This window comes from Hemibagrus wyckioides, linkage group LG22, assembly GCF_019097595.1.
Source record: "Hemibagrus wyckioides isolate EC202008001 linkage group LG22, SWU_Hwy_1.0, whole genome shotgun sequence".
NCBI classification, from domain to species: Eukaryota; Metazoa; Chordata; class Actinopteri; order Siluriformes; family Bagridae; genus Hemibagrus; species Hemibagrus wyckioides.
In genome coordinates, this window is record NC_080731.1 from 1,592,300 (window position 1) to 1,619,661 (window position 27,362).

General features: G+C 41.8%; 1 protein-coding gene and 17 non-coding genes across 18 annotated transcripts in view; 1 reads left to right on the top strand and 17 right to left on the bottom strand.

Annotated features, from left to right (window-relative positions):
* Positions 1–27,362, bottom strand: part of dnah10 (dynein axonemal heavy chain 10) — a 113,317-nt gene that overhangs the window by 63,340 nt on the left and 22,615 nt on the right. Inside the window, exons 41-62 of the mRNA XM_058374314.1 lie at positions 27,155–27,277; positions 26,942–27,073; positions 26,583–26,799; positions 25,599–25,718; positions 24,534–24,679; positions 24,298–24,450; positions 23,272–23,532; positions 22,564–22,736; positions 22,388–22,481; positions 21,271–21,438; positions 21,000–21,188; positions 20,738–20,909; positions 20,195–20,398; positions 19,862–19,942; positions 19,426–19,623; positions 19,150–19,311; positions 18,861–19,035; positions 18,405–18,586; positions 17,763–17,899; positions 17,370–17,587; positions 16,093–16,314; positions 15,526–15,673 (exon numbers count right to left, since the gene is read on the bottom strand). Coding sequence (XP_058230297.1) covers positions 15,526–15,673; positions 16,093–16,314; positions 17,370–17,587; positions 17,763–17,899; positions 18,405–18,586; positions 18,861–19,035; positions 19,150–19,311; positions 19,426–19,623; positions 19,862–19,942; positions 20,195–20,398; positions 20,738–20,909; positions 21,000–21,188; positions 21,271–21,438; positions 22,388–22,481; positions 22,564–22,736; positions 23,272–23,532; positions 24,298–24,450; positions 24,534–24,679; positions 25,599–25,718; positions 26,583–26,799; positions 26,942–27,073; positions 27,155–27,277 — 3,675 coding nt within the window. The remainder of the gene's footprint in view (positions 1–15,525; positions 15,674–16,092; positions 16,315–17,369; positions 17,588–17,762; positions 17,900–18,404; positions 18,587–18,860; positions 19,036–19,149; positions 19,312–19,425; positions 19,624–19,861; positions 19,943–20,194; positions 20,399–20,737; positions 20,910–20,999; positions 21,189–21,270; positions 21,439–22,387; positions 22,482–22,563; positions 22,737–23,271; positions 23,533–24,297; positions 24,451–24,533; positions 24,680–25,598; positions 25,719–26,582; positions 26,800–26,941; positions 27,074–27,154; positions 27,278–27,362) is intronic.
* LOC131343840 (U6 spliceosomal RNA) lies at positions 240–346 on the bottom strand. The gene has a single exon (XR_009203207.1). It is a non-coding gene; the product is annotated as a U6 spliceosomal RNA (small nuclear RNA).
* Positions 1,282–1,388, bottom strand: LOC131343819 (U6 spliceosomal RNA). The gene has a single exon (XR_009203187.1). It is a non-coding gene; the product is annotated as a U6 spliceosomal RNA (small nuclear RNA).
* On the bottom strand, positions 1,920–2,026 carry LOC131343841 (U6 spliceosomal RNA). Its single transcript, XR_009203208.1, has one exon. It is a non-coding gene; the product is annotated as a U6 spliceosomal RNA (small nuclear RNA).
* Positions 2,961–3,067, bottom strand: LOC131343820 (U6 spliceosomal RNA). Its single transcript, XR_009203188.1, has one exon. It is a non-coding gene; the product is annotated as a U6 spliceosomal RNA (small nuclear RNA).
* Positions 3,599–3,705, bottom strand: LOC131343821 (U6 spliceosomal RNA). Its single transcript, XR_009203189.1, has one exon. It is a non-coding gene; the product is annotated as a U6 spliceosomal RNA (small nuclear RNA).
* On the bottom strand, positions 4,641–4,747 carry LOC131343822 (U6 spliceosomal RNA). Its single transcript, XR_009203190.1, has one exon. It is a non-coding gene; the product is annotated as a U6 spliceosomal RNA (small nuclear RNA).
* Positions 5,279–5,385, bottom strand: LOC131343823 (U6 spliceosomal RNA). The gene has a single exon (XR_009203191.1). It is a non-coding gene; the product is annotated as a U6 spliceosomal RNA (small nuclear RNA).
* LOC131343824 (U6 spliceosomal RNA) lies at positions 6,320–6,426 on the bottom strand. Its single transcript, XR_009203192.1, has one exon. It is a non-coding gene; the product is annotated as a U6 spliceosomal RNA (small nuclear RNA).
* On the bottom strand, positions 6,933–7,039 carry LOC131343825 (U6 spliceosomal RNA). Its single transcript, XR_009203193.1, has one exon. It is a non-coding gene; the product is annotated as a U6 spliceosomal RNA (small nuclear RNA).
* Positions 7,974–8,080, bottom strand: LOC131343826 (U6 spliceosomal RNA). Its single transcript, XR_009203194.1, has one exon. It is a non-coding gene; the product is annotated as a U6 spliceosomal RNA (small nuclear RNA).
* LOC131343829 (U6 spliceosomal RNA) lies at positions 8,610–8,716 on the bottom strand. The gene has a single exon (XR_009203196.1). It is a non-coding gene; the product is annotated as a U6 spliceosomal RNA (small nuclear RNA).
* Positions 9,248–9,354, bottom strand: LOC131343830 (U6 spliceosomal RNA). The gene has a single exon (XR_009203197.1). It is a non-coding gene; the product is annotated as a U6 spliceosomal RNA (small nuclear RNA).
* On the bottom strand, positions 10,288–10,394 carry LOC131343842 (U6 spliceosomal RNA). The gene has a single exon (XR_009203209.1). It is a non-coding gene; the product is annotated as a U6 spliceosomal RNA (small nuclear RNA).
* On the bottom strand, positions 10,926–11,032 carry LOC131343831 (U6 spliceosomal RNA). The gene has a single exon (XR_009203198.1). It is a non-coding gene; the product is annotated as a U6 spliceosomal RNA (small nuclear RNA).
* LOC131343832 (U6 spliceosomal RNA) lies at positions 11,967–12,073 on the bottom strand. Its single transcript, XR_009203199.1, has one exon. It is a non-coding gene; the product is annotated as a U6 spliceosomal RNA (small nuclear RNA).
* On the bottom strand, positions 12,609–12,715 carry LOC131343833 (U6 spliceosomal RNA). Its single transcript, XR_009203200.1, has one exon. It is a non-coding gene; the product is annotated as a U6 spliceosomal RNA (small nuclear RNA).
* Positions 13,793–13,899, top strand: LOC131343834 (U6 spliceosomal RNA). Its single transcript, XR_009203201.1, has one exon. It is a non-coding gene; the product is annotated as a U6 spliceosomal RNA (small nuclear RNA).

The following is a 27,362-nucleotide window of genomic DNA, read 5'->3' on the forward strand; positions in this document are numbered from 1 at the left end:
TAATCAGTCCTTTGTTCTTGTGATCCACCCCCCTTCCCCATTAACCAAATTTATCCAACTACTGAGGCAAAAAAAACAAAAAACAAAACACCTTTGAGAACTTGTGCTAGAGAGCCCTGCATGATGAATAAGTGTTTCTGTTGAAAACTTAGTATTTTAGGCTTAGTATTTTAGGTTTAAGTTTGTTCTTTTAGAGTCATGGTTACAATGAAAAATATGGTAAAATACGGAAACAACGAAAAATATGGTAATGCTTCACGATTTTGCGTGTCATCCTTGCGCAGGGGCCATGCTAATCTTCTCTGTATCGTTCCAATTTTAGTATATGTGCTGCCGTAGCAAGCACAAACAAGCCGCCTGAACGGCCCCTATAAATACCCCGGATTCCTGACAAGGTTTCTTGTCCGTGGTAAGTGCCCAAACACACCAAGTTCCTTCAGGGCACTCACAGCCCTGACCTGAATAGACACTCACTGCATGGGGATTAGAGATATAATAGTTCCCTAAAGTGAGCATTAGCTACTGCTAAATTATAAACTTTTTCTTTTCATTTAGAGCCTCAGACTGCAGAGGTATATTCTGGGAGTATGGAACGTCGAGAGGTCTCAGGTGTTCTGATTGGCTCTCTGTGCGGTGATGTAATCAGTCCTTTGTTCTTGTGATCCGCCCCCTTCCCCATTAACCACATTTAGCCAACTACTGAGCCCAAAAAAAAAAACACCTTTGAGAACTTGTGCTAGAGAGCCCTGCATGATAAATAAGTGTTTCTGTTGAAAACTTAAATTTTATCACAATTTAATAAAGCGTACTTAAAATATAGGTTTCAACAAAACAGGAATCAAGGGGAGTCCACAGAAGGCATCTTGAGCGTTTTATGGGATTTGGTCCAACGATACGGGACAGTCTCAGCTACTTTACACAGCAAATTTGGTCTACTCCACTCAAGTGCTCTAGCACCACCGACAGGGGAGAGATGGACATACCTTTGCAACAGTATCTCTGTAACCCTTCAGTGTCATAGAAACAAACTTGGCATTCGTTTGCAACTTGGGAAAACCATTGAAAACGTTAAGTGAGGCGATATCTCAACAACGGCTTGTGGTTAGGCCCACAATGTGTTATATGTCCTTGAGACCTAGGACAGACTGTCCCAATGGCTTCTGGTTTTTCTCCCTCACTAAGGGGTGGGGTCAGAAGGTACTTGGCCCCAAGCGTTTAAGCTCGGGCTTAGTATTTTAGGCTTAAGTTTGTTCTTTTAGAGTCATGGTTAATAAACAACGAAAAATATGGTAACGCTTCACGATTTTGCGTGTCATCCTTGCGCAGGGGCCATGCTAATCTTCTCTGTATCGTTCCAATTTTAGTATATGTGCTGCCGTAGCAAGCACATACAAGCCGCCTGAACGGCCCCTATAAATACCCGGATTCCTGACAAGGTTTCTTGTCCGTGGTAAGTGCCCAAACACACCAAGTTCCTTCAGGGCACTCACAGCCCTGACCTGAATAGACACTCACTGCATGGGGATTAGAGATATAATAGTTCCCTAAAGTGAGCATTAGCTATTTCTAAATTATAAACTTTTTCTTTTCATTTAGAGCCTCAGACTGCAGAGGTATATTCTGGGAGTATGGAACGTCGAGAAGTTTCAGATGTTCTGATTGGTTCTCTGTGCGGTGATGTAATCAGTCCTTTGTTCTTGTGATCCACCCCCCTTCCCCATTAACCAAATTTATCCAACTACTGAGGCAAAAAAAACAAAAAACAAAACACCTTTGAGAACTTGTGCTAGAGAGCCCTGCATGATGAATAAGTGTTTCTGTTGAAAACTTAGTATTTTAGGCTTAGTATTTTAGGTTTAAGTTTGTTCTTTTAGAGTCATGGTTACAATGAAAAATATGGTAAAATACGGAAACAACGAAAAATATGGTAATGCTTCACGATTTTGCGTGTCATCCTTGCGCAGGGGCCATGCTAATCTTCTCTGTATCGTTCCAATTTTAGTATATGTGCTGCCGTAGCAAGCACAAACAAGCCGCCTGAACGGCCCCTATAAATACCCGGATTCCTGACAAGGTTTCTTGTCCGTGGTAAGTGCCCAAACACACCAAGTTCCTTCAGGGCACTCACAGCCCTGACCTGAATAGACACTCACTGCATGGGGATTAGAGATATAATAGTTCCCTAAAGTGAGCATTAGCTACTGCTAAATTATAAACTTTTTCTTTTCATTTAGAGCCTCAGACTGCAGAGGTATATTCTGGGAGTATGGAACGTCGAGAGGTCTCAGGTGTTCTGATTGGCTCTCTGTGCGGTGATGTAATCAGTCCTTTGTTCTTGTGATCCGCCCCCTTCCCCATTAACCACATTTAGCCAACTACTGAGCCCAAAAAAAAAAACACCTTTGAGAACTTGTGCTAGAGAGCCCTGCATGATAAATAAGTGTTTCTGTTGAAAACTTAAATTTTATCACAATTTAATAAAGCGTACTTAAAATATAGGTTTCAACAAAACAGGAATCAAGGGGAGTCCACAGAAGGCATCTTGAGCGTTTTATGGGATTTGGTCCAACGATACGGGACAGTCTCAGCTACTTTACACAGCAAATTTGGTCTACTCCACTCAAGTGCTCTAGCACCACCGACAGGGGAGAGATGGACATACCTTTGCAACAGTATCTCTGTAACCCTTCAGTGTCATAGAAACAAACTTGGCATTCGTTTGCAACTTGGGAAAACCATTGAAAACGTTAAGTGAGGCGATATCTCAACAACGGCTTGTGGTTAGGCCCACAATGTGTTATATGTCCTTGAGACCTAGGACAGACTGTCCCAATGGCTTCTGGTTTTTCTCCCTCACTAAGGGGTGGGGTCAGAAGGTACTTGGCCCCAAGCGTTTAAGCTCGGGCTTAGTATTTTAGGCTTAAGTTTGTTCTTTTAGAGTCATGGTTAATAAACAACGAAAAATATGGTAACGCTTCACGATTTTGCGTGTCATCCTTGCGCAGGGGCCATGCTAATCTTCTCTGTATCGTTCCAATTTTAGTATATGTGCTGCCGTAGCAAGCACATACAAGCCGCCTGAACGGCCCCTATAAATACCCGGATTCCTGACAAGGTTTCTTGTCCGTGGTAAGTGCCCAAACACACCAAGTTCCTTCAGGGCACTCACAGCCCTGACCTGAATAGACACTCACTGCATGGGGATTAGAGATATAATAGTTCCCTAAAGTGAGCATTAGCTATTTCTAAATTATAAACTTTTTCTTTTCATTTAGAGCCTCAGACTGCAGAGGTATATTCTGGGAGTATGGAACGTCGAGAAGTTTCAGATGTTCTGATTGGTTCTCTGTGCGGTGATGTAATCAGTCCTTTGTTCTTGTGATCCACCCCCCTTCCCCATTAACCAAATTTATCCAACTACTGAGGCAAAAAAAACAAAAAACAAAACACCTTTGAGAACTTGTGCTAGAGAGCCCTGCATGATGAATAAGTGTTGCTGTTGAAAACTTAGTATTTTAGGCTTAGTATTTTAGGTTTAAGTTTGTTCTTTTAGAGTCATGGTTACAATGAAAAATATGGTAAAATACGGAAACAACGAAAAATATGGTAACGCTTCACGATTTTGCGTGTCATCCTTGCGCAGGGGCCATGCTAATCTTCTCTGTATCGTTCCAATTTTAGTATATGTGCTGCCGTAGCAAGCACAAACAAGCCACCTGAACGGCCCCTATAAATACCCGGATTCCTGACAAGGTTTCTTGTCCGTGGTAAGTGCCCAAACACACCAAGTTCCTTCAGGGCACTCACAGCCCTGACCTGAATAGACACTCACTGCATGGGGATTAGAGATATAATAGTTCCCTAAAGTGAGCATTAGCTACTGCTAAATTATAAACTTTTTCTTTTCATTTAGAGCCTCAGACTGCAGAGGTATATTCTGGGAGTATGGAACGTCGAGAGGTCTCAGGTGTTCTGATTGGCTCTCTGTGCGGTGATGTAATCAGTCCTTTGTTCTTGTGATCCGCCCCCTTCCCCATTAACCACATTTAGCCAACTACTGAGCCCAAAAAAAAAAACACCTTTGAGAACTTGTGCTAGAGAGCCCTGCATGATAAATAAGTGTTTCTGTTGAAAACTTAAATTTTATCACAATTTAATAAAGCGTACTTAAAATATAGGTTTCAACAAAACAGGAATCAAGGGGAGTCCACAGAAGGCATCTTGAGCTGTTTTATGGGATTTGGTCCAACGATACGGGACAGTCTCAGCTACTTTACACAGCAAATTTGGTCTACTCCACTCAAGTGCTCTAGCACCACCGACAGGGGAGAGATGGACATACCTTTGCAACAGTATCTCTGTAACCCTTCAGTGTCATAGAAACAAACTTGGCATTCGTTTGCAACTTGGGAAAACCATTGAAAACGTTAAGTGAGGCGATATCTCAACAACGGCTTGTGGTTAGGCCCACAATGTGTTATATGTCCTTGAGACCTAGGACAGACTGTCCCAATGGCTTCTGGTTTTTCTCCCTCACTAAGGGGTGGGGTCAGAAGGTACTTGGCCCCAAGCGTTTAAGCTCGGGCTTAGTATTTTAGGCTTAAGTTTGTTCTTTTAGAGTCATGGTTAATAAACAACGAAAAATATGGTAACGCTTCACGATTTTGCGTGTCATCCTTGCGCAGGGGCCATGCTAATCTTCTCTGTATCGTTCCAATTTTAGTATATGTGCTGCCGTAGCAAGCACAAACAAGCCGCCTGAACGGCCCCTATAAATACCCGGATTCCTGACAAGGTTTCTTGTCCGTGGTAAGTGCCCAAACACACCAAGTTCCTTCAGGGCACTCACAGCCCTGACCTGAATAGACACTCACTGCATGGGGATTAGAGATATAATAGTTCCCTAAAGTGAGCATTAGCTATTTCTAAATTATAAACTTTTTCTTTTCATTTAGAGCCTCAGACTGCAGAGGTATATTCTGGGAGTATGGAACGTCGAGAAGTTTCAGATGTTCTGATTGGTTCTCTGTGCGGTGATGTAATCAGTCCTTTGTTCTTGTGATCCACCCCCCTTCCCCATTAACCAAATTTATCCAACTACTGAGGCAAAAAAAACAAAAAACAAAACACCTTTGAGAACTTGTGCTAGAGAGCCCTGCATGATGAATAAGTGTTGCTGTTGAAAACTTAGTATTTTAGGCTTAGTATTTTAGGTTTAAGTTTGTTCTTTTAGAGTCATGGTTACAATGAAAAATATGGTAAAATACGGAAACAACGAAAAATATGGTAACGCTTCACGATTTTGCGTGTCATCCTTGCGCAGGGGCCATGCTAATCTTCTCTGTATCGTTCCAATTTTAGTATATGTGCTGCCGTAGCAAGCACAAACAAGCCACCTGAACGGCCCCTATAAATACCCGGATTCCTGACAAGGTTTCTTGTCCGTGGTAAGTGCCCAAACACACCAAGTTCCTTCAGGGCACTCACAGCCCTGACCTGAATAGACACTCACTGCATGGGGATTAGAGATATAATAGTTCCCTAAAGTGAGCATTAGCTACTGCTAAATTATAAACTTTTTCTTTTCATTTAGAGCCTCAGACTGCAGAGGTATATTCTGGGAGTATGGAACGTCGAGAGGTCTCAGGTGTTCTGATTGGCTCTCTGTGCGGTGATGTAATCAGTCCTTTGTTCTTGTGATCCGCCCCCTTCCCCATTAACCACATTTAGCCAACTACTGAGCCCAAAAAAAAAAACACCTTTGAGAACTTGTGCTAGAGAGCCCTGCATGATAAATAAGTGTTTCTGTTGAAAACTTAAATTTTATCACAATTTAATAAAGCGTACTTAAAATATAGGTTTCAACAAAACAGGAATCAAGGGGAGTCCACAGAAGGCATCTTGAGCGTTTTATGGGATTTGGTCCAACGATACGGGACAGTCTCAGCTACTTTACACAGCAAATTTGGTCTACTCCACTCAAGTGCTCTAGCACCACCGACAGGGGAGAGATGGACATACCTTTGCAACAGTATCTCTGTAACCCTTCAGTGTCATAGAAACAAACTTGGCATTCGTTTGCAACTTGGGAAAACCATTGAAAACGTTAAGTGAGGCGATATCTCAACAACGGCTTGTGGTTAGGCCCACAATGTGTTATATGTCCTTGAGACCTAGGACAGACTGTCCCAATGGCTTCTGGTTTTTCTCCCTCACTAAGGGGTGGGGTCAGAAGGTACTTGGCCCCAAGCGTTTAAGCTCGGGCTTAGTATTTTAGGCTTAAGTTTGTTCTTTTAGAGTCATGGTTAATAAACAACGAAAAATATGGTAACGCTTCACGATTTTGCGTGTCATCCTTGCGCAGGGGCCATGCTAATCTTCTCTGTATCGTTCCAATTTTAGTATATGTGCTGCCGTAGCAAGCACATACAAGCCGCCTGAACGGCCCCTATAAATACCCGGATTCCTGACAAGGTTTCTTGTCCGTGGTAAGTGCCCAAACACACCAAGTTCCTTCAGGACACTCACTGCATGGGGATTAGAGATATAATAGTTCCCTAAAGTGAGCATTAGCTATTTCTAAATTATAAACTTTTTCTTTTCATTTAGAGCCTCAGACTGCAGAGGTATATTCTGGGAGTATGGAACGTCGAGAAGTTTCAGATGTTCTGATTGGTTCTCTGTGCGGTGATGTAATCAGTCCTTTGTTCTTGTGATCCACCCCCCTTCCCCATTAACCAAATTTATCCAACTACTGAGGCAAAAAAAACAAAAAACAAAACACCTTTGAGAACTTGTGCTAGAGAGCCCTGCATGATGAATAAGTGTTTCTGTTGAAAACTTAGTATTTTAGGCTTAGTATTTTAGGTTTAAGTTTGTTCTTTTAGAGTCATGGTTACAATGAAAAATATGGTAAAATACGGAAACAACGAAAAATATGGTAACGCTTCACGATTTTGCGTGTCATCCTTGCGCAGGGGCCATGCTAATCTTCTCTGTATCGTTCCAATTTTAGTATATGTGCTGCCGTAGCAAGCACAAACAAGCCGCCTGAACGGCCCCTATAAATACCCGGATTCCTGACAAGGTTTCTTGTCCGTGGTAAGTGCCCAAACACACCAAGTTCCTTCAGGGCACTCACAGCCCTGACCTGAATAGACACTCACTGCATGGGGATTAGAGATATAATAGTTCCCTAAAGTGAGCATTAGCTACTGCTAAATTATAAACTTTTTCTTTTCATTTAGAGCCTCAGACTGCAGAGGTATATTCTGGGAGTATGGAACGTCGAGAGGTCTCAGGTGTTCTGATTGGCTCTCTGTGCGGTGATGTAATCAGTCCTTTGTTCTTGTGATCCGCCCCCTTCCCCATTAACCACATTTAGCCAACTACTGAGCCCAAAAAAAAAAACACCTTTGAGAACTTGTGCTAGAGAGCCCTGCATGATAAATAAGTGTTTCTGTTGAAAACTTAAATTTTATCACAATTTAATAAAGCGTACTTAAAATATAGGTTTCAACAAAACAGGAATCAAGGGGAGTCCACAGAAGGCATCTTGAGCGTTTTATGGGATTTGGTCCAACGATACGGGACAGTCTCAGCTACTTTACACAGCAAATTTGGTCTACTCCACTCAAGTGCTCTAGCACCACCGACAGGGGAGAGATGGACATACCTTTGCAACAGTATCTCTGTAACCCTTCAGTGTCATAGAAACAAACTTGGCATTCGTTTGCAACTTGGGAAAACCATTGAAAACGTTAAGTGAGGCGATATCTCAACAACGGCTTGTGGTTAGGCCCACAATGTGTTATATGTCCTTGAGACCTAGGACAGACTGTCCCAATGGCTTCTGGTTTTTCTCCCTCACTAAGGGGTGGGGTCAGAAGGTACTTGGCCCCAAGCGTTTAAGCTCGGGCTTAGTATTTTAGGCTTAAGTTTGTTCTTTTAGAGTCATGGTTAATAAACAACGAAAAATATGGTAACGCTTCACGATTTTGCGTGTCATCCTTGCGCAGGGGCCATGCTAATCTTCTCTGTATCGTTCCAATTTTAGTATATGTGCTGCCGTAGCAAGCACATACAAGCCGCCTGAACGGCCCCTATAAATACCCGGATTCCTGACAAGGTTTCTTGTCCGTGGTAAGTGCCCAAACACACCAAGTTCCTTCAGGGCACTCACAGCCCTGACCTGAATAGACACTCACTGCATGGGGATTAGAGATATAATAGTTCCCTAAAGTGAGCATTAGCTATTTCTAAATTATAAACTTTTTCTTTTCATTTAGAGCCTCAGACTGCAGAGGTATATTCTGGGAGTATGGAACGTCGAGAAGTTTCAGATGTTCTGATTGGTTCTCTGTGCGGTGATGTAATCAGTCCTTTGTTCTTGTGATCCACCCCCCTTCCCCATTAACCAAATTTATCCAACTACTGAGGCAAAAAAACAAAAACAAAACACCTTTGAGAACTTGTGCTAGAGAGCCCTGCATGATGAATAAGTGTTTCTGTTGAAAACTTAGTATTTTAGGCTTAGTATTTTAGGTTTAAGTTTGTTCTTTTAGAGTCATGGTTACAATGAAAAATATGGTAAAATACGGAAACAACGAAAAATATGGTAACGCTTCACGATTTTGCGTGTCATCCTTGCGCAGGGGCCATGCTAATCTTCTCTGTATCGTTCCAATTTTAGTATATGTGCTGCCGTAGCAAGCACAAACAAGCCGCCTGAACAGCCCCTATAAATACCCGGATTCCTGACAAGGTTTCTTGTCCGTGGTAAGTGCCCAAACACACCAAGTTCCTTCAGGGCACTCACAGCCCTGACCTGAATAGACACTCACTGCATGGGGATTAGTGATATAATAGTTCCCTAAAGTGAGCATTAGCTATTTCTAAATTATAAACTTTTTCTTTTCATTTAGAGCCTCAGACTGCAGAGGTATATTCTGGGAGTATGGAACGTCGAGACGTTTCAGATGTTCTGATTGGTTCTCTGTGCGGTGATGTAATCAGTCCTTTGTTCTTGTGATCCACCCCCCTTCCCCATTAACCAAATTTATCCAACTACTGAGGCAAAAAAAACAAAAAACAAAACACCTTTGAGAACTTGTGCTAGAGAGCCCTGCATGATGAATAAGTGTTGCTGTTGAAAACTTAGTATTTTAGGCTTAGTATTTTAGGTTTAAGTTTGTTCTTTTAGAGTCATGGTTACAATGAAAAATATGGTAAAATACGGAAACAACGAAAAATATGGTAACGCTTCACGATTTTGCGTGTCATCCTTGCGCAGGGGCCATGCTAATCTTCTCTGTATCGTTCCAATTTTAGTATATGTGCTGCCGTAGCAAGCACAAACAAGCCGCCTGAACGGCCCCTATAAATACCCGGATTCCTGACAAGGTTTCTTGTCCGTGGTAAGTGCCCAAACACACCAAGTTCCTTCAGGGCACTCACAGCCCTGACCTGAATAGACACTCACTGCATGGGGATTAGAGATATAATAGTTCCCTAAAGTGAGCATTAGCTACTGCTAAATTATAAACTTTTTCTTTTCATTTAGAGCCTCAGACTGCAGAGGTATATTCTGGGAGTATGGAACGTCGAGAGGTCTCAGGTGTTCTGATTGGCTCTCTGTGCGGTGATGTAATCAGTCCTTTGTTCTTGTGATCCGCCCCCTTCCCCATTAACCACATTTAGCCAACTACTGAGCCCAAAAAAAAAACACCTTTGAGAACTTGTGCTAGAGAGCCCTGCATGATAAATAAGTGTTTCTGTTGAAAACTTAAATTTTATCACAATTTAATAAAGCGTACTTAAAATATAGGTTTCAACAAAACAGGAATCAAGGGGAGTCCACAGAAGGCATCTTGAGCGTTTTATGGGATTTGGTCCAACGATACGGGACAGTCTCAGCTACTTTACACAGCAAATTTGGTCTACTCCACTCAAGTGCTCTAGCACCACCGACAGGGGAGAGATGGACATACCTTTGCAACAGTATCTCTGTAACCCTTCAGTGTCATAGAAACAAACTTGGCATTCGTTTGCAACTTGGGAAAACCATTGAAAACGTTAAGTGAGGCGATATCTCAACAACGGCTTGTGGTTAGGCCCACAATGTGTTATATGTCCTTGAGACCTAGGACAGACTGTCCCAATGGCTTCTGGTTTTTCTCCCTCACTAAGGGGTGGGGTCAGAAGGTACTTGGCCCCAAGCGTTTAAGCTCGGGCTTAGTATTTTAGGCTTAAGTTTGTTCTTTTAGAGTCATGGTTAATAAACAACGAAAAATATGGTAACGCTTCATGATTTTGCGTGTCATCCTTGCGCAGGGGCCATGCTAATCTTCTCTGTATCGTTCCAATTTTAGTATATGTGCTGCCGTAGCAAGCACAAACAAGCCGCCTGAACGGCCCCTATAAATACCCGGATTCCTGACAAGGTTTCTTGTCCGTGGTAAGTGCCCAAACACACCAAGTTCCTTCAGGGCACTCACAGCCCTGACCTGAATAGACACTCACTGCATGGGGATTAGAGATATAATAGTTCCCTAAAGTGAGCATTAGCTATTTCTAAATTATAAACTTTTTCTTTTCATTTAGAGCCTCAGACTGCAGAGGTATATTCTGGGAGTATGGAACGTCGAGAGGTCTCAGGTGTTCTGATTGGCTCTCTGTGCGGTGATGTAATCAGTCCTTTGTTCTTGTGATCCACCCCCCTTCCCCATTAACCAAATTTATCCAACTACTGAGGCAAAAAAAACAAAAAAAAAAACACCTTTGAGAACTTGTGCTAGAGAGCCCTGCATGATGAATAAGTGTTGCTGTTGAAAACTTAGTATTTTAGGCTTAGTATTTTAGGTTTAAGTTTGTTCTTTTAGAGTCATGGTTACAATGAAAAATATGGTAAAATACGGAAACAACGAAAAATATGGTAACGCTTCACGATTTTGCGTGTCATCCTTGCGCAGGGGCCATGCTAATCTTCTCTGTATCGTTCCAATTTTAGTATATGTGCTGCCGTAGCAAGCACAAACAAGCCGCCTGAACGGCCCCTATAAATACCCGGATTCCTGACAAGGTTTCTTGTCCGTGGTAAGTGCCTAAACACACCAAGTTCCTTCAGGGCACTCACAGCCCTGACCTGAATAGACACTCACTGCATGGGGATTAGAGATATAATAGTTCCCTAAAGTGAGCATTAGCTACTGCTAAATTATAAACTTTTTCTTTTCATTTAGAGCCTCAGACTGCAGAGGTATATTCTGCGAGTATGGAACGTCGAGAGGTCTCAGGTGTTCTGATTGGCTCTCTGTGCGGTGATGTAATCAGTCCTTTGTTCTTGTGATCCGCCCCCCTTCCCCATTAACCACATTTAGCCAACTACTGAGCCCAAAAAAAAAACACCTTTGAGAACTTGTGCTAGAGAGCCCTGCATGATAAATAAGTGTTTCTGTTGAAAACTTAAATTTTATCACAATTTAATAAAGCGTACTTAAAATATAGGTTTCAACAAAACAGGAATCAAGGGGAGTCCACAGAAGGCATCTTGAGCGTTTTATGGGATTTGGTCCAACGATACGGGACAGTCTCAGCTACTTTACACAGCAAATTTGGTCTACTCCACTCAAGTGCTCTAGCACCACCGACAGGGGAGAGATGGACATACCTTTGCAACAGTATCTCTGTAACCCTTCAGTGTCATAGAAACAAACTTGGCATTCGTTTGCAACTTGGGAAAACCATTGAAAACGTTAAGTGAGGCGATATCTCAACAACGGCTTGTGGTTAGGCCCACAATGTGTTATATGTCCTTGAGACCTAGGACAGACTGTCCCAATGGCTTCTGGTTTTTCTCCCTCACTAAGGGGTGGGGTCAGAAGATACTTGGCCCCAAGCGTTTAAGCTCGGGCTTAGTATTTTAGGCTTAAGTTTGTTCTTTTAGAGTCATGGTTAATAAACAACGAAAAATATGGTAACGCTTCACGATTTTGCGTGTCATCCTTGCGCAGGGGCCATGCTAATCTTCTCTGTATCGTTCCAATTTTAGTATATGTGCTGCCGTAGCAAGCACAAACAAGCCGCCTGAACGGCCCCTATAAATACCCGGATTCCTGACAAGGTTTCTTGTCCGTGGTAAGTGCCCAAACACACCAAGTTCCTTCAGGGCACTCACAGCCCTGACCTGAATAGACACTCACTGCATGGGGATTAGAGATATAATAGTTCCCTAAAGTGAGCATTAGCTACTGCTAAATTATAAACTTTTTCTTTTCATTTAGAGCCTCAGACTGCAGAGGTATATTCTGGGAGTATGGAACGTCGAGAGGTCTCAGGTGTTCTGATTGGCTCTCTGTGCGGTGATGTAATCAGTCCTTTGTTCTTGTGATCCGCCCCCTTCCCCATTAACCACATTTAGCCAACTACTGAGGCAAAAAAAACAAAAAATAAAACACCTTTGAGAACTTGTGCTAGAGAGCCCTGCATGATGAATAAGTGTTTCTGTTGAAAACTCAGTATTTTAGGCTTAGTATTTTAGGTTTAAGTTTGTTCTTTTAGAGTCATGGTTAATAAACAATGAAAAATATGGTAAAATACGGAAACAACGAAAAATATGGTAACGCTTCACGATTTTGCGTGTCATCCTTGCGCAGGGGCCATGCTAATCTTCTCTGTATCGTTCCAATTTTAGTATATGTGCTGCCGTAGCAAGCACAAACAAGCCGCCTGAACGGCCCCTATAAATACCCGGATTCCTGACAAGGTTTCTTGTCCGTGGTAAGTGCCCAAACACACCAAGTTCCTTCAGGGCACTCACAGCCCTGACCTGAATACACACTGACCACGTAGAGTTTTGTGACATGATATTTCCCCAAATTAAACATTAAACACTTTAAAATTATAAACTTTATTTCATATCTTGTCTCAGACTACACAGGTGCCTGCTGGGAATATGCAGAGTAGCGCGCTCACTGATGTTCTGATTGGTTCTCTCTGTGTGGTAACGTAATCAATCTCCACACACACACACACACACGATTATTGCCTTTTCCTTCGCTGTTCTCACAACAGTGTAATAAAGTGCATTACAATTGTATATTTATAGTATTCATTATTTAGATATTATTGCTACCGGTTTGGTTGAATGTTTAAACGTCCAGGAGTGTGTTGATGCCCTCTAACGGCAGAATGCAGTAATACACCCTCATGACTAGAAAGACGTGAAGCAAGATGGCGGCTAAGATGTGCTTTTGATTATTTTTAGCGTTCTCTCCCCGACTGAGCGCGTGGTGTGTGTCTGATGTGTTCGGTGTATGTTTTGACGACGAGATGACGGCATCAGGACGTCTATGAGCCGTGGTTTGAGAAACCGTGAGCTCAACGGAGAAATCAGCGCGCGCGCGCACACACACACACACACACACACACACACACAGGCTGAGGGGGCGAAGGGGAGGAGACGGGGTGTGTGTGCATGAGCTCGGGGAAACGAAGGGCTGATTGCGTCATCATACAGAGAACCAATCAGAACATCAGTGAGCGCGCTACTCTGCATATTCCCAGCATGCACCTGTGTAGTCTGAGACGCGATATGAAATAAAGTTTATAATTTTAAAGTGTTTAATGTTTAATTTGGGGAATTATCATGTCACAAAACTCTATGTAATAAGTTTGTATTCAGGTCAGTTCTGTGAGTCTCCTGAAGGAACTTGGTGTGTTTGGGCACTAACCATGAACGAGAAACGTGTTGAGAACCCGAAGTATTTATACGGATCTTTCAGGAGCTGTGTTTGTGCTTGCTACGGCAGCACATATACTAAAATTGGAACGATACAGAGAAGATTAGCATGGCCCCTGCGCAAGGATGACACGCAAAATCGTGAAGCGTTACCATATTTTTCATCATTTAATTTAATAACTACACTATGTATTTATATATTAAAACTGTATATTTTCTTCTATATCACACATTCAGTGTGGACTGTAGACAGATTTCTAATATGATCGGAAGATTTCTAAATTCTTTTTTATGCATCGATGAAAAAAAATACAATTCCCCTTTATATTATACATATAAATAATGTCACCTGCAAATGTTACATGCGAATGTTAATGTTGTGTTGTGTCAAGTAACATCTGCCCCCACTGCTTAATGATGAAGAAAGACCAGAAGTCACTGGGACCATCAGCACTTGTTAATGAGGTCATTTTATTACATTACAAGTACATACGATATTACACCAAAATCCCTGCATAATGTAGCTGATGCTGTTCTTTATCACTCGGCCAAATTTCATTTTGTTTCAAAAAGCATGAAACATGAATCATCTGAGAGTTATATATATATGATATGCTAATAACCTGAACCTAGGCCTACTTTTAAAAGCTACTCATCACCATTTTAATACTAATTCGTTTAAAATAGACTATTTTGCCAAAAGTTTTGGCACACCCCTCCAGATCTTTGATTTCAAGTGTTGTTTTTAGTCTCCACTCATCCCAAAGGTGTTCTATGGGGTTGAGGTCAGGACTCTGTACAGGACAGTCAAGTTCCTCCACACCAAACTCACTCATCCATGTCTTTATGGACCTTGCTTTGGTCACTGGTGTGCAGTCATGTTGGAACAGGAAGGGGTCATCCCCAAACTGTTCCCACAAAGAGCATGAAATTGTCCAAAATGTCTTGGTAAGAAGCTGAAGCATTAAGAGTTCCTTTCACTGGAACTAAGGGGCCGAGCCCAACCCCTGAAAAACAACACCTGAACTCAATGATTTGGAGGGGTGTCCCAATACTTTTGCCAATATAATGTATTAAAGTGTGAACCAGTAATAAATTGTAATAGAAGAACAGAGGTGCACTTCACTCTAAATTATATTCTGGAAAAATGTTAAAATGGCCTTTAGATAAAAAACTGGAGTGATTTGTGTGTAAATGGATTACATTAAATCAGATTATATTACACTTGGCTGTAATATTTTAGTAGTAATGACTTTTTCTGGCCACTAAATGGCAGCAGTGAATAAAGAATTATTTTAAATTTTCTAAAAAATTTAATTACATTAAAATGAAATGAATGTTATTATATTTTATTGCATGTTAGGTTATATAGCACATGTGGAGCATTAATGTGACCAACATAAAACAAGAAAATTTACACCCAAATACACACATAACCACAAATACCCCAACAGCTACTTGCTCTGAAGACATAACTGGGTATTAGATCCGTACCCCAACTAATTTGTGCTTGAATATATGAACAGTTATTTGCTCTACACTGAGAAACACTCACCCACAGCATAACTGCCCCAATACACTCAAGATGCCTCCTTCCCCCACATCTCAATACCCCTAGACCATAAAAAATCCTATATGTAGTTTAATGACCCAACAGCCAAATAACCTTAAAGATACCTGTTTATCATCTTCATTGTCTTAATGCCAAAAACTCTTGTCCTAAAATCATAAATTCTCTCAGAGGAGCATGATCTCTAACTAGGGTAAATGTAGGAATGTTAACAGACCTTGAGATTGTTCTTCTCCTCCTTCTTCTTGATCCAGTTGAGTGCTTGCTGTTGAGGGTCGATGCACAGAGGAAAGCGGCTGGCTCTCGTGGTCAGGATGCCGTTCTGCACTGACAGCTCATCAGGAGGGAGACCTTCTGACCCCCATCTATAGCCACACAAGCACGAAAGAGGTTTAGAACCAGGGGTTTCCAAACAACCACAAATGGACACTATGAATATTCTCAGACCTCAAACTTTCATCACATACTGAAGCATTGCTATTTCTCTGGATCCTACTGGACTTTAGAGGTGCAAACCCTATACCGGCATGACACTGTTCCTGTGCACAAATCAAGTTCCATGAAGACATGGTGTGGAGGTTAAGGTTGGAGTGGAAGAACTCGAGTGTCTTGCATAGAGCCTTGACTCTGACCCCACTGAACACCTTTGGAATGAACTGGAACTGGAGTCTCATCAACATCAGCATTAGATCTCACTAATGCTCTTGTAGCTGAATGAACACAAATCCACACAGTCACGCTCCAACATCAACTTCTGCTCCTAGGATAGCGAAAAATCTTCTACCTGCTGATCTCAACTTCGTCAGTGAGCAGGCTCTCGATGCGGAAGGGTTGACTCAGGGGGATGCTTCTCTCCATCACGTCCTTCTGCCACACCTCATACACCACCTCGTTTCTGAAGTCCCAGCTGAAGGCTCCTTCGTAGCTCAGAAAGGCGGCACAGATCAGACAGTCTCCCAGCAGACGCACTCGCCTCTTCTTCAGCTCCTCCAGATCTTCCGTCCAGCTGCAGGCAAACAAAAGAAAACTTTTCAAAACTTTGTGTTTTGAAGCAGAAATACTTTTAGTAATTACTTTTAGTAATTCTAATATATCCTAATATACCAATTTCAATTTCTTATTTACTAATGAGAGTCACTTTTGTTTATCCATTTATAGTTACACCGATCAGGTATAACACTGTGAGCAGTGACCGGTGAAGTGAATAAGACTGAGTATCTCCTCATCATGGCACCTGTTAGTGGGTGGGATATATTAGGCAGCAAGTCAACATTTTGTGATCAAAGTTGATGTTAGAAGCAGGAAAAATGGACAAGCGTAAGGATTTGAGCGAGTTTGACCAAAAGGACCAAATTGTGATGGCTAGACCACTGGATCAGAGCATCTCCAAAACTGCAGCTCTTGTGGGGTGTTCCCGGTCTGCAGTGGTCAGTATCTATCAAAAGTGGTCCAAGGAAGGAACAGTGGTGAACCGGAGACAGGGTCATGGGCGGTCAAGGTTCATTGATGCACGTGGGGAGAGAAGGCTGGCCCGTGTGATCCGATCCAACAGACGAGCTACTGTTGATCAAACTGCTGAAGAAGTTAATGCTGGTTCTGATAGAAAGGGGTCAGAATACACAGTGCAGGATGAGTCAGGGCTGTTTGGGGAACCAACACAATATTAGGCAGGTGGTCATAATGTTATGCCTGATCTGTCTACATTTAATGTCCTTTGCCCTGAAGAAACACTAAATTACAGCTTTACCTCTGGTAATGAAGACTCTATATGTTATATATAAACGTCTACTTAGAGAAAAATTCCCTGTGTTAATTATCAAATACACATGTTTTCTTTTTAATGTATTTATAATCAGTGGAGCGTCTGCTGCACACGTCCCTGTGAATTAGATGTTACTATAGTAATGATGACATATCAGAATGAGCGTATTAAAACAAAACTGTCAGAGCTGCTGTGAAAGAACATTAATTAACACCTTCTGACCAATCACAATCCAGAATTCAGCAACACTGTGTTGTAATTGCAAGAAAAATTCAGGATCAGCGCGTTCTTTCTCTGACCGCTTGTTCTCTGATCCGAGTCCTGAGATGAGCTTGTCAGCGGCGATGAGTCTCCGCTCCATGAGCTCGGCCTCCTCCTGCAGCTGTTGCTTCTCAGCCATGGCCTCGTTGTATTTCAGCCCCAAAGCACCCAGCTCCCTCTGGATATCTGCCAGCTCACTCTGGATCCGCTCTAGCTCACGCATGCTCTGGTGGAAGTTCTTCTCCAACTTGGCCACCTGGAAAATATTCATATTTTTAGACTTGTGAAGAAGTGAATAAATCTGACAAAACTACAAAACTCAGATAATATATCTACTAATGTTTCTACAGACACATTTACAAACAGACTTTTCTAAAGTGATATTTTCCATAAGTTCATTTTGCAGAAAGATAAGATGGTGTTTATTAAACCTTCTCTCTCTTGGGTTTGATCTCTCGGGCCACGTCACAGTAACCCATGACGGCCTCGACGAATTTCAGCATGCCAGAGCCAGCCTTACTGATGGCCTGCATCTCCTCGAACGACGTGTTCAGGTTCTTCAGGAAGCCTGATGAGAAGGGAAGGATGCAACAAGAGTGCGGTCAGGAGGTGTTGATTACTTTTCTATTACAGCAGCTGCAAATCACAGGTTTATTTCAATTTGCTTGTTTCTACAGTAACAGCACATTCACAGAGATCCACTTAAAGGGATTGTGTAATCGTTATAATAAATGTAACAATAAATGGATAAAAAGCACAGTGTTTTGTTATTTAATAAACAAATTAAAGTAATTGTTCTTGAGTTGCTGTGATGTCAGAGGAATAAAACACTCAACATTATATATCCAATATTAACTCTCGTTTCATGACATCTATAGCTGATTGCTTATTTTCCTAGAGGAGCATGACACTAAGTGTTTTATAGATCTAATATAGCTAGAGTGTATAGTTTACCCTTCATGAACTGATTCTCTTATTTATTATATAAAATCAGTGACCGCCGCTCTTTAATCCTATTCCTAAACAAAACTATAATAAACTTGGGAAATAATTAGTATCACAGCATGTCTCACCTCGGACAGTTTTGACCTGTCCACTAGTGATGGAGTCGCAGTCCATCTCCATGAGCAAGCGCAGGAAGTTCGCCTCTGACATCATGCCCTTAGCCGTCTTCCAGCTGATCTCTTTATAGCCACGCATGACCAGGATACACTCACACACCACCTGCACCTGCTTCGGAGGCTTGGCGAAGGATCTGCGCAACAGCAGGAAGACGACACGAGACACAGTGAACAAGTTTAGACATAACTTTATTAGAATGAAGATGAAGACAGACGTTTCTCATTTATAATATAAGGTTAAATTATGCAAATGATGATTTGTTTGAAAATTATAAAGGCGGAACAGTTTCCACTCAAGTCTCCATCACTACGGTTTTACTGTTAAAACTAGAGTGACTTCAGAAATAACTCCACACTCATAAGATGATCATAAACTCATAAGTTCCTGGTTACACACTTAGCACACACCTGATCTCAGTGACATCAGACTTGTCCAGGTCCTGCAGGGCGATACGAGCTGCCTCCAAAGCAGGCAGAGCTTCGGCCAGAGAGCTCTCGGCGTCCATTTTCTCCACGGAGATCACTTTATTCTGCTCTGCGATCTCCTTTGCCTTCTCCTCTGCTAACTTTTTCTTCTCCTCGGCTTCAGTAGGAACACAACAGTTAGCATGATCCTAATCATATCCGATATTTAGTATACTTTGGTAATCAGAGTCAAAGACCTGAGCCGTGCTGCTTTATGTATATCGAAACTGACCGATGGCTGTGTTAGTGGAGATCTCGTTTAATAAGATCTCGCAGGCGGAGGACTTCTCGGCCAGAATCACCTTCTGCTCTGCCAGCTTAGTGTTGAGTTCAGCGAGCTGCACGCTGGCCTCCTCCAGTTTATCCAAACCTCCTTCCAGTCGCTTACACTGGGCTACAACATACAGAGAGAGAGAGAGAGTGTGTGAGAATTAGCAACTCCTTCATACACACATTTAAACACACAAACACACACACACATACACACAGAGTTGAGCTGTTTCCTCACCAAGGATGTATTTGTCCTTGTCCTCCAGTAGGTTAGAGTAGGTGCTGATGAAATCCAGGTAGTTCTTGGGGGTGACGTAGTTAATGCGGCGCAGCTTCTGCTGGAAAAGTTTGCTGTACTCACCCACTGAGCCATGCACCATACACACGTGACCGATCACTGCCTCGGTATGGGCCTGGGGTATCATAGGACTCTCACCTGGAACAGATATATATTGATCATCTTACCATTTATCTTCACTGAGGATTTAGCCAACTACCTGATAGAGATAAACTTTAAAGTGTATGGTATGTTAATAGATTTTTAACATCACAATCATCACCAAATTGTTGTGGTATAAAAGGAAAAAACACCTCTCTATTGTGCTTCTATAGAAAAATAATCAACGTTGCCATGGTGACAGTAACTCTATACCGGTAGCATTTTAAAGACTTACCCAAGAAAGTCTGTGCAACTGCATGTAGAGCCTGAGGAGGCCACGGGAGGAACCAGTCGATACCAGTGTTATTCACCAGCCCTGAACAACACACACACACGTGCATAAAAATGCAAATTTATATTATATGGTGAACATAAATGTTAACTGAACCTCAATATTTTTGTTACAGGTGATAAAATCTGTGAAATCCTAACACATATTACACAACACTATTGCTTTGGTTTTTTCCATCTTGAATAGAGGGTGTGTAAACTTTTGTACGTATCCATATCACTCACAGTTAAATCTATACAATGGCCGCCCCACATGGAACACCATCTCCCATGTTACCTGGAAAGTTCCTGCATCTGGTTCGGAGGACCTCCCCTACGGGAGACATGCCCAGGACGATGTGCAGGTTGTTGGCGCTTTTGTTCACGAAGTATTGCCACACGCTGTCTTTGGACGGCCCTGAGCCCATCTTCAGAGCCTCGTCTCGTATCTGATTCAGGACGGACTCCTTCTCGTCGTCAGGGAACAACGCTGGAACCATTCCTGTATGCACAGATGAGCACATTAATCCACATCTGTCTTCAGTATGCTTTATGTATGATTTCTTTAACACATCATACATCTATAAGAAGATATGACCCTTTATAGGGTCCTTAAGACCATAGACAGTAATGTGGGAGTGTACTTAGAGCTCACACATGAAAAAAAGAGTGGCATGACATTATACCATAAATGATAATGGAGGATTGTTGGATATATATAAGTCAATAAGAGAATATTTGATTGGCCAGGTCTTTAAAAAGATAAATGTGATGGCAAGCATCTCTGAGTGGGTGTGGCTTAAGCATCATAGGTGATGTCCAGAGGTCCAAAACCATGTACCTGAGGTGAGCATGTTGTTGATGAGCTCCAGGAAACCCTCCTCAGCCACGTGAGCATCAGTGAACAGGAAAACGGTTTTCTTATTCTCAATGCCCAGCTTTAAGTAAAGAGTCTTCAGATCTTCACGGAAGTTAGACTCTGAGTATCCTCGACTCAATACAATCTCAAATACCTACAGCAAAAAAAAAAAACACACCAGCTAAGTAATAGATCCTAATGTTAGCCATATATTGTGATTTTTTTTATTAGAAAAATGTATTACCTCACATCCTGCAGTAAAAGCAGCCAGTTTGGTTAAAGACTGTTTCCCAGACCCTCCCACTCCCACTAAGAGGGCGTGGCCACGGTCCATCCTGATGATGTGATGTATTCTGGTCAGGTGGTCCAGTGCATCGTCGAAGAGCACCAGGTTCATCCTGGTCTTGTTCTCGTTGTACTCCTCAAGGATCTCCTATGAGAAAAATACCAATAATGTTTAGTGATCTGAAATGCTCAGGAACCAAAGATATACAGAGTTCACCTGATACCAGCACCTGGAAAAGAGCCTTGCAGGCATCATAATCCTGAATGTCCTCGTAGACTCTGGGCTCAGACTCGGTGAGGGCTGTTCTGTAATCTCCAAACAGGATGGGGTTTCTCATGGCTGACTCCAGATCATTTTTGAAATGTTCCTCAATCAGGGTTCTAATGTGCCCTTGAACCTGGGGACAGCAAGAACATTGACATGGAAAAGACTAAATAATAGCCAAGTGTAGCATGGAGGAAATATATATTCATCACTTATTGTTATACACGTATCAGCCATAACATTATGAGCAGTGAGAGGTGAAGTGAATAAGACTGAGTATCTCCTCATCATGGCACCTGTTAGTGGGTGGGATATATTAGGCAGCAAGTCAACATTTTGTCCTCAAAGTTGATGTTAGAAGCAGGAAAAATGGACAAGTGTAAGGATTTGAGCGAGTTTGACCAAAAGGACCAAATTGTGATGGCTAGACCACTGGATCAGAGCATCTCCAAAACTGCAGCTCTTGTGGGGTGTTCCCGGTCTGCAGTGGTCAGTATCTATCAAAAGTGGTCCAAGGAAGGAACAGTGGTGAACCGGTGACAGGGTCATGGGCGGTCAAGGCTCATTGATACACGTGGGGAGAGATGGCTGGCCCGTGTGATCCGATCCAACAGACCAGCTACTGTTGATCAAACTGCTGAAGAAGTTAATGCTGGTTCTGATAGAAAGGGGTCAGAATACACAGTGCAGGACGGGTCAGGGCTGTTTTGGCAGCAAAAGGGGGACCAACACAGTATTAAGCAGGTGGTCATAATGTTAAGCCTGATCGGTGTACATATCAGCTAATGTTAGCTATCTATTCAGAAATATAGGAGTGAGCTTAAAATGTTAATATTCAGATATATGTGTGTGATGTTGCCGTTGGACATCTGAAGTAATTATGATTACGTCTGATTAAAGATTTCCTAATAATTCTACTTATGATAAGGAAATATTTTATGTTATTGCAGCTATAAACAGTTATCGAAAATTAATTAACACCTTCTGACCAGACCGAATCGAGAACAACTCAACAGCGCTGTGGGATAATAGAAGACGCTATGTACTTAACAGTGTGTCAATAGTTTGTGAAGATGACTCACAAGAGCTTTGTCGGTTTCGTTGACCAGCCTGTCATGGAACACTCGGAGACACTCGTTCCTCCAGACTCTCACAAACTGCGTGACCGTCAGGAACCTAAAACAGGTCACAATCAGAAACAATAATATAAATTATGAACGTTCTGTCTGATCAGAAGCTGTGAGGAACAAAACAAAACCTCTCTGCGTTGGTCAGGGTCAGGCCATTATACACCCTGGACAGATCCCTCAGGTTAAAGATGTAGTGGAACTTAGAAGGAGTTGGTGGCAGGTCTTTAATGATGGATTTATACAGCTGCAGTGTGCAGGAGGTCAGTGTGTCACAGATCTTCTGAATAGTTTCGTCAAATGCCTTGAAAAACAACAAATAGTGGAAAAAGGACAGTATAAATATTAAGCTTAATTTATAAATTATTTCCTTAGAAGTATATTATTATTGCTTATCCCACAGCAATGACAAATTCTGGACTCTGAATGGCCAGAAGGTATAGATTCATTTTTTCTAACATTTGTAATTATTGATATGTAAGGAGAAACGTGTTAAATGAAAATTTATGGAAGGAGTCTCCAGTGTCAGTAACTGTAACAAAGAAAATGCTCTAACTCTTTTTAATCGGTCAGGACAGATGAGTTGATTATTTGAAATTAAATGTAGCTATAAAGGGATAAAAAGTATCACTCTAATTTTAATACATGTAAAACTGATAAATTGCTGTGGTATAAGAGGAATAAAAATGCTTTGAGAGATGATTGTTTTGTGCATCAGAATTGCATTAGTGATATAAGCTGACTGTAGTATAAAGAAATTTAACAGTGATTGCTAAATTCTACTCATAACATCTAGTCAATTATTCACCAAATTGATGTTGTACAGATGTTTCTCTCACCTTGGTGTGGCCCTTTAGGATGGAGGAGTAGATGAGATGCAGTGACTCCTCCTCAGGAAACGGGATGTTGAACACACCGAAGAGGGAGATGAAGCGAGGATCCACCTCATTACGGCCTCCTCCTGCTTTCCCCATGGCTGCGATGAAGCCCAGGTCCTTCAGCATCTTGCAGTTAAGCTCTTTTCCCCGGTCGTACATCCCACCCCTGTCCAACAGCAGCTTCAGCAGGGCTATAGGTTGCTGTGTACCGTAATCATCCACCTGTGAATGGGAAAAAAACACAAATATAATGATTATACTGTAAAATTTAACGGCTAATGCATGTCATTAATTTCCATCCATTTTCTATACCCGCTTTATTCCTAATTAGGGTCTCGGGGATCTGCTGGGTGAAAGGCAGGGGTACACCCTGGACAGGTCACCAGTCCATCACAGGGCCACACATATAGACAGACAACGACACACACTCACTCCTATGGGCAATTTAGAATTACCAATCAACCTAATGTACGTTATTGGACTGTGGGAGGGAACCGGAGTATCCAGAGTAAACCCACGCACATGCAAACTCCACACAAAAAGGCCCCTGCCTGTTCGAACCCGGGATTCGAACCCAGGACCATCTTGCTGCCCTGAAATGGAATTAATATTCACGTTATTGGAATTAGCAATACATATTTCGGAAACCCTGGAATCTCAAATCTTTTATTTAGCTGCTTCAAACAATGCTGCTAAACTCTTTTTAAATATCAATCATGATGTATAAAATATTTACATGCCTGAGTTCAGTGAGTTCGCTTTTTACCTTTAAATTTTAGGAGGCGGAGCCTAATGGTTGTGGATTGATATGAAACTGTGCAAAAGCCATAAGCTAAAATAACATGGCAGCCTCTGTACTATTTAGCTACATACACAGGTGAAGTTCAAATCATGTTTAATGTTTATAAATCAGGATATGGTTTGAGACTTGTTTGTTTATGGTTAAGATCCTGTTTGTATACATTTGGTTTGCACTTATAGACATACTCGTGGCATGTTAAGGTCGTCCATAAACACCAGCAGTCTCTTTCCCATGGGAGGTCCGTAAGTCTCCTTCGTTCTCTTCTCAACGCTGGCCTCCAGGTTCCTCTGTAGGTCCATGGATGTGGTTCTCGATGAGAAATTGATGGTCAGAACCATCTGGAATACATGAATCAAGTTTCACATGTAAGAGTCTGACGTTCAGGGAATACAGTGGGAAAGAAAACGTATGCTGGACTCACGGTCGTGTCGGGGTTTAGACTGTTGAGGAAGTTCTGCGTGGTGGCTGTTTTTGAGGTTCCAGACTCTCCCACCAGCACCACCGGCCTCTTCACCTTCACCATCTGCTCTAGCAGCCAGTTGGTGCGAGTGGTGTCAACAGTGGGCACTGAGAGAGATGATCACAGGATGGTACAGAAAGATATTATAGATCTATTGCAGACCATCTTGGCTACCATGCTAATATGTCCAAAGCAGTGAGAGTATACATTCACTGTCAACTTTAATAGGAACACTTTTATACTTGCACATTTATGCAGTTATCTAATCAGCCGATACAGGTCAGATACAGGTCAGATACAGGTCAGATACAGATCAAGAGCTATAGTTTATGTTCATGTCAAACATCAGGGAGAAGAAAAAGTCTTTTTTGAGTTTTTACAGAATGGTGTGAAAAACTAAAAAATAGATCTCTGCTGATAAGAGAGGGTCAGAGGAGGATGGCCAGCCTGGTCTGAGCTGGCAAGAAGGGTATAGTAACTTATACAATCGCTCTTTACAACAGCGGCAAGCAGAAAAGAATCTCAGAAGGCACAAAACATCCAATCTTGAGATGGATGAGCTACAACAGCAGAAGACCACGTGAGGTTCTACTCCTGTCAGCTAAAAACAGGAATCATGGATTATTTTCAATCTTCAACTGCCTTACAAGACATCTAACATTATTTGTACATAAACTATTGACATAAAATAAGTATAAGGCTTTATGAATTAACAGACAAATTTGTTATGTAATGTGCAATGTCCAAATTAAAACTTCAGGCCACACCTCTGACAGAAAAAAATCGATGGAGCTAAGACTGTTTTTACCTTCACAAAGAAACGGTTTGGCTTTTTTTGCAGAACAATTAACTGTTATCTGTATGCTTGACTTACTCCTTAGCAACTTTAGTAATTTAGAGCCAGTGCAAAACTACAGAAGCAAAATTTAGACACCAAACCATCACAGAACAGAAGAGATGAAGTGATGAGCAATGAAAGCAGAACAGAACTTAAATAAAGTTTTAAAAGCCTGACTGTAACTTTACCCAGAATGTCGATGAATTTCATGTCAGGGTTGTGGATGTATTTGAGGACCAGAGAGCTCCAGGGAGTCCACTTCTTTGTGCTTGGATCAAAGTGGAAGTCATAAAGAGTTGGGAGGAAACCTGAAAAATAATTCAGATCTGTGATATTGAAACTTTTACTCATTTTTTAATCTGTAAATAAAATGGAATTTGCATTTAGGTCCCACCCGGCTCCGCCCACACCGTGATCTGTGATGTCATACTTTAAAAAACCCTCACATCCTATTTCTAATAATTAATATCATGTCAGTACACGTTAAACATATTTAAAATGTTCTGTTTTCATTACGTTTCTTTTTTTTCTCTTTCTGTTTTTTCCCCATTTCTGTCTTTATTTTTAATTCTCTCTGTTATTTTTCTCCTTGCTTTATTTCTTTCTTTCATTTAGTTTTTATTTTCATGTGTTCCTTCGCTCCTTCTTTCCTTCTCTACCTTCCCACTTTAGAGGCTTCCTCCATATTTCTTTTTCAATTCTTTTTCTATATTTTGTTTTCCTCCCAGAATTTCTTCTCTTCCCCCAAGTAGTCTTCTCCCCCCCCCACCTTCATATTTCCCTTTTGTTCAGTTCTTTTTGTTTTCCTGCCTTCCTTCTATTCTTCTCTCCTTCCATCTGTTTTCTTCCTCCTTCATGTTTCATACTTCAATTTTTCCTTCCACTTTTTCTTTTCCTTTTTTGTTTCCCTTCCCTCCTTTTTCCTTCTCCTCCTCCTCCTTCTTCTTTAGTTTTCTCTTCCTTTGTTTTTCATGTTTCCATTTCCTTTTCTGCCTCCATCTTTCCTCTACTTTATCTTTCTTTTTTGTGCTTTCTTTCCTTCTTTCTTTCCCTCCCTCCTTTAGTTTTTTCATCCTCCTTTGTTTTTCTTCTGGAAATAATTACCCACAATAAAAAACAACCAAAAATAAATAAAGGAAAAGAAAGAAAATGGTTTCGATTTCCAGAGTTACCGGGTAGTTCTCCAGGGCCAGCGAGCGTTTTCTCATCATGGACGGAGGTAAGACAGGACAGCCCCTTAACGAAGTCATCAAACTTCTCCCGGCCGCTGTCTAACAGCGAGGCTCCGAGCGAGCAATACAGAGCCTCGATGAAGAAACTCTCCAGCTCTTCAGAGGAGAACTCTGTGGGTTCTAGCAGAGCGTCCAACATCATCGACAGCTGCACCACCTGAGAGCAGAAGACCACTGAGGTACAGTTGGGTTTAAAGCCATACTTCCTGCTATGAAACATACACAACATTCTCTTTACTCTAAAAATGAACTAATCCTCAACCAAAGCATTAAACAAATTGGAAATGTCATCATCTCACCATGTTAAGGTCAGTCTGTGGGACGATGGTCTTCAGTTTCTCTCCTTGTTTTCCATCTACGATTCCCTCCACTATCATGTCTATGGTGCTGGGGACGTATTTCTCAAACAGTCTGTTCAGATCCTCCTGCTCCTGTGACCGAAATTTGTGTTAATATCTTAGAACACAACACACTATTGTGCACTGTTACTGCACTGCAGGTCCATCTCTTACTCTCACAGGCCTGTTGTTCACCCATTTTTGCCAGTAGGGGGCGTAGCGGAGATTTTTGGGATCCACAAACACCATTCCACAGCGAGATACGGTTGCAGGAGAAGCGTACTGCAAATCTCCAACCTGAAAGCAAACATCTGGGTGAAATCTCATGAATGTGTTGTTATTTACACATTAGGAGACCAAACAAACAAGACTTAGCAGTATG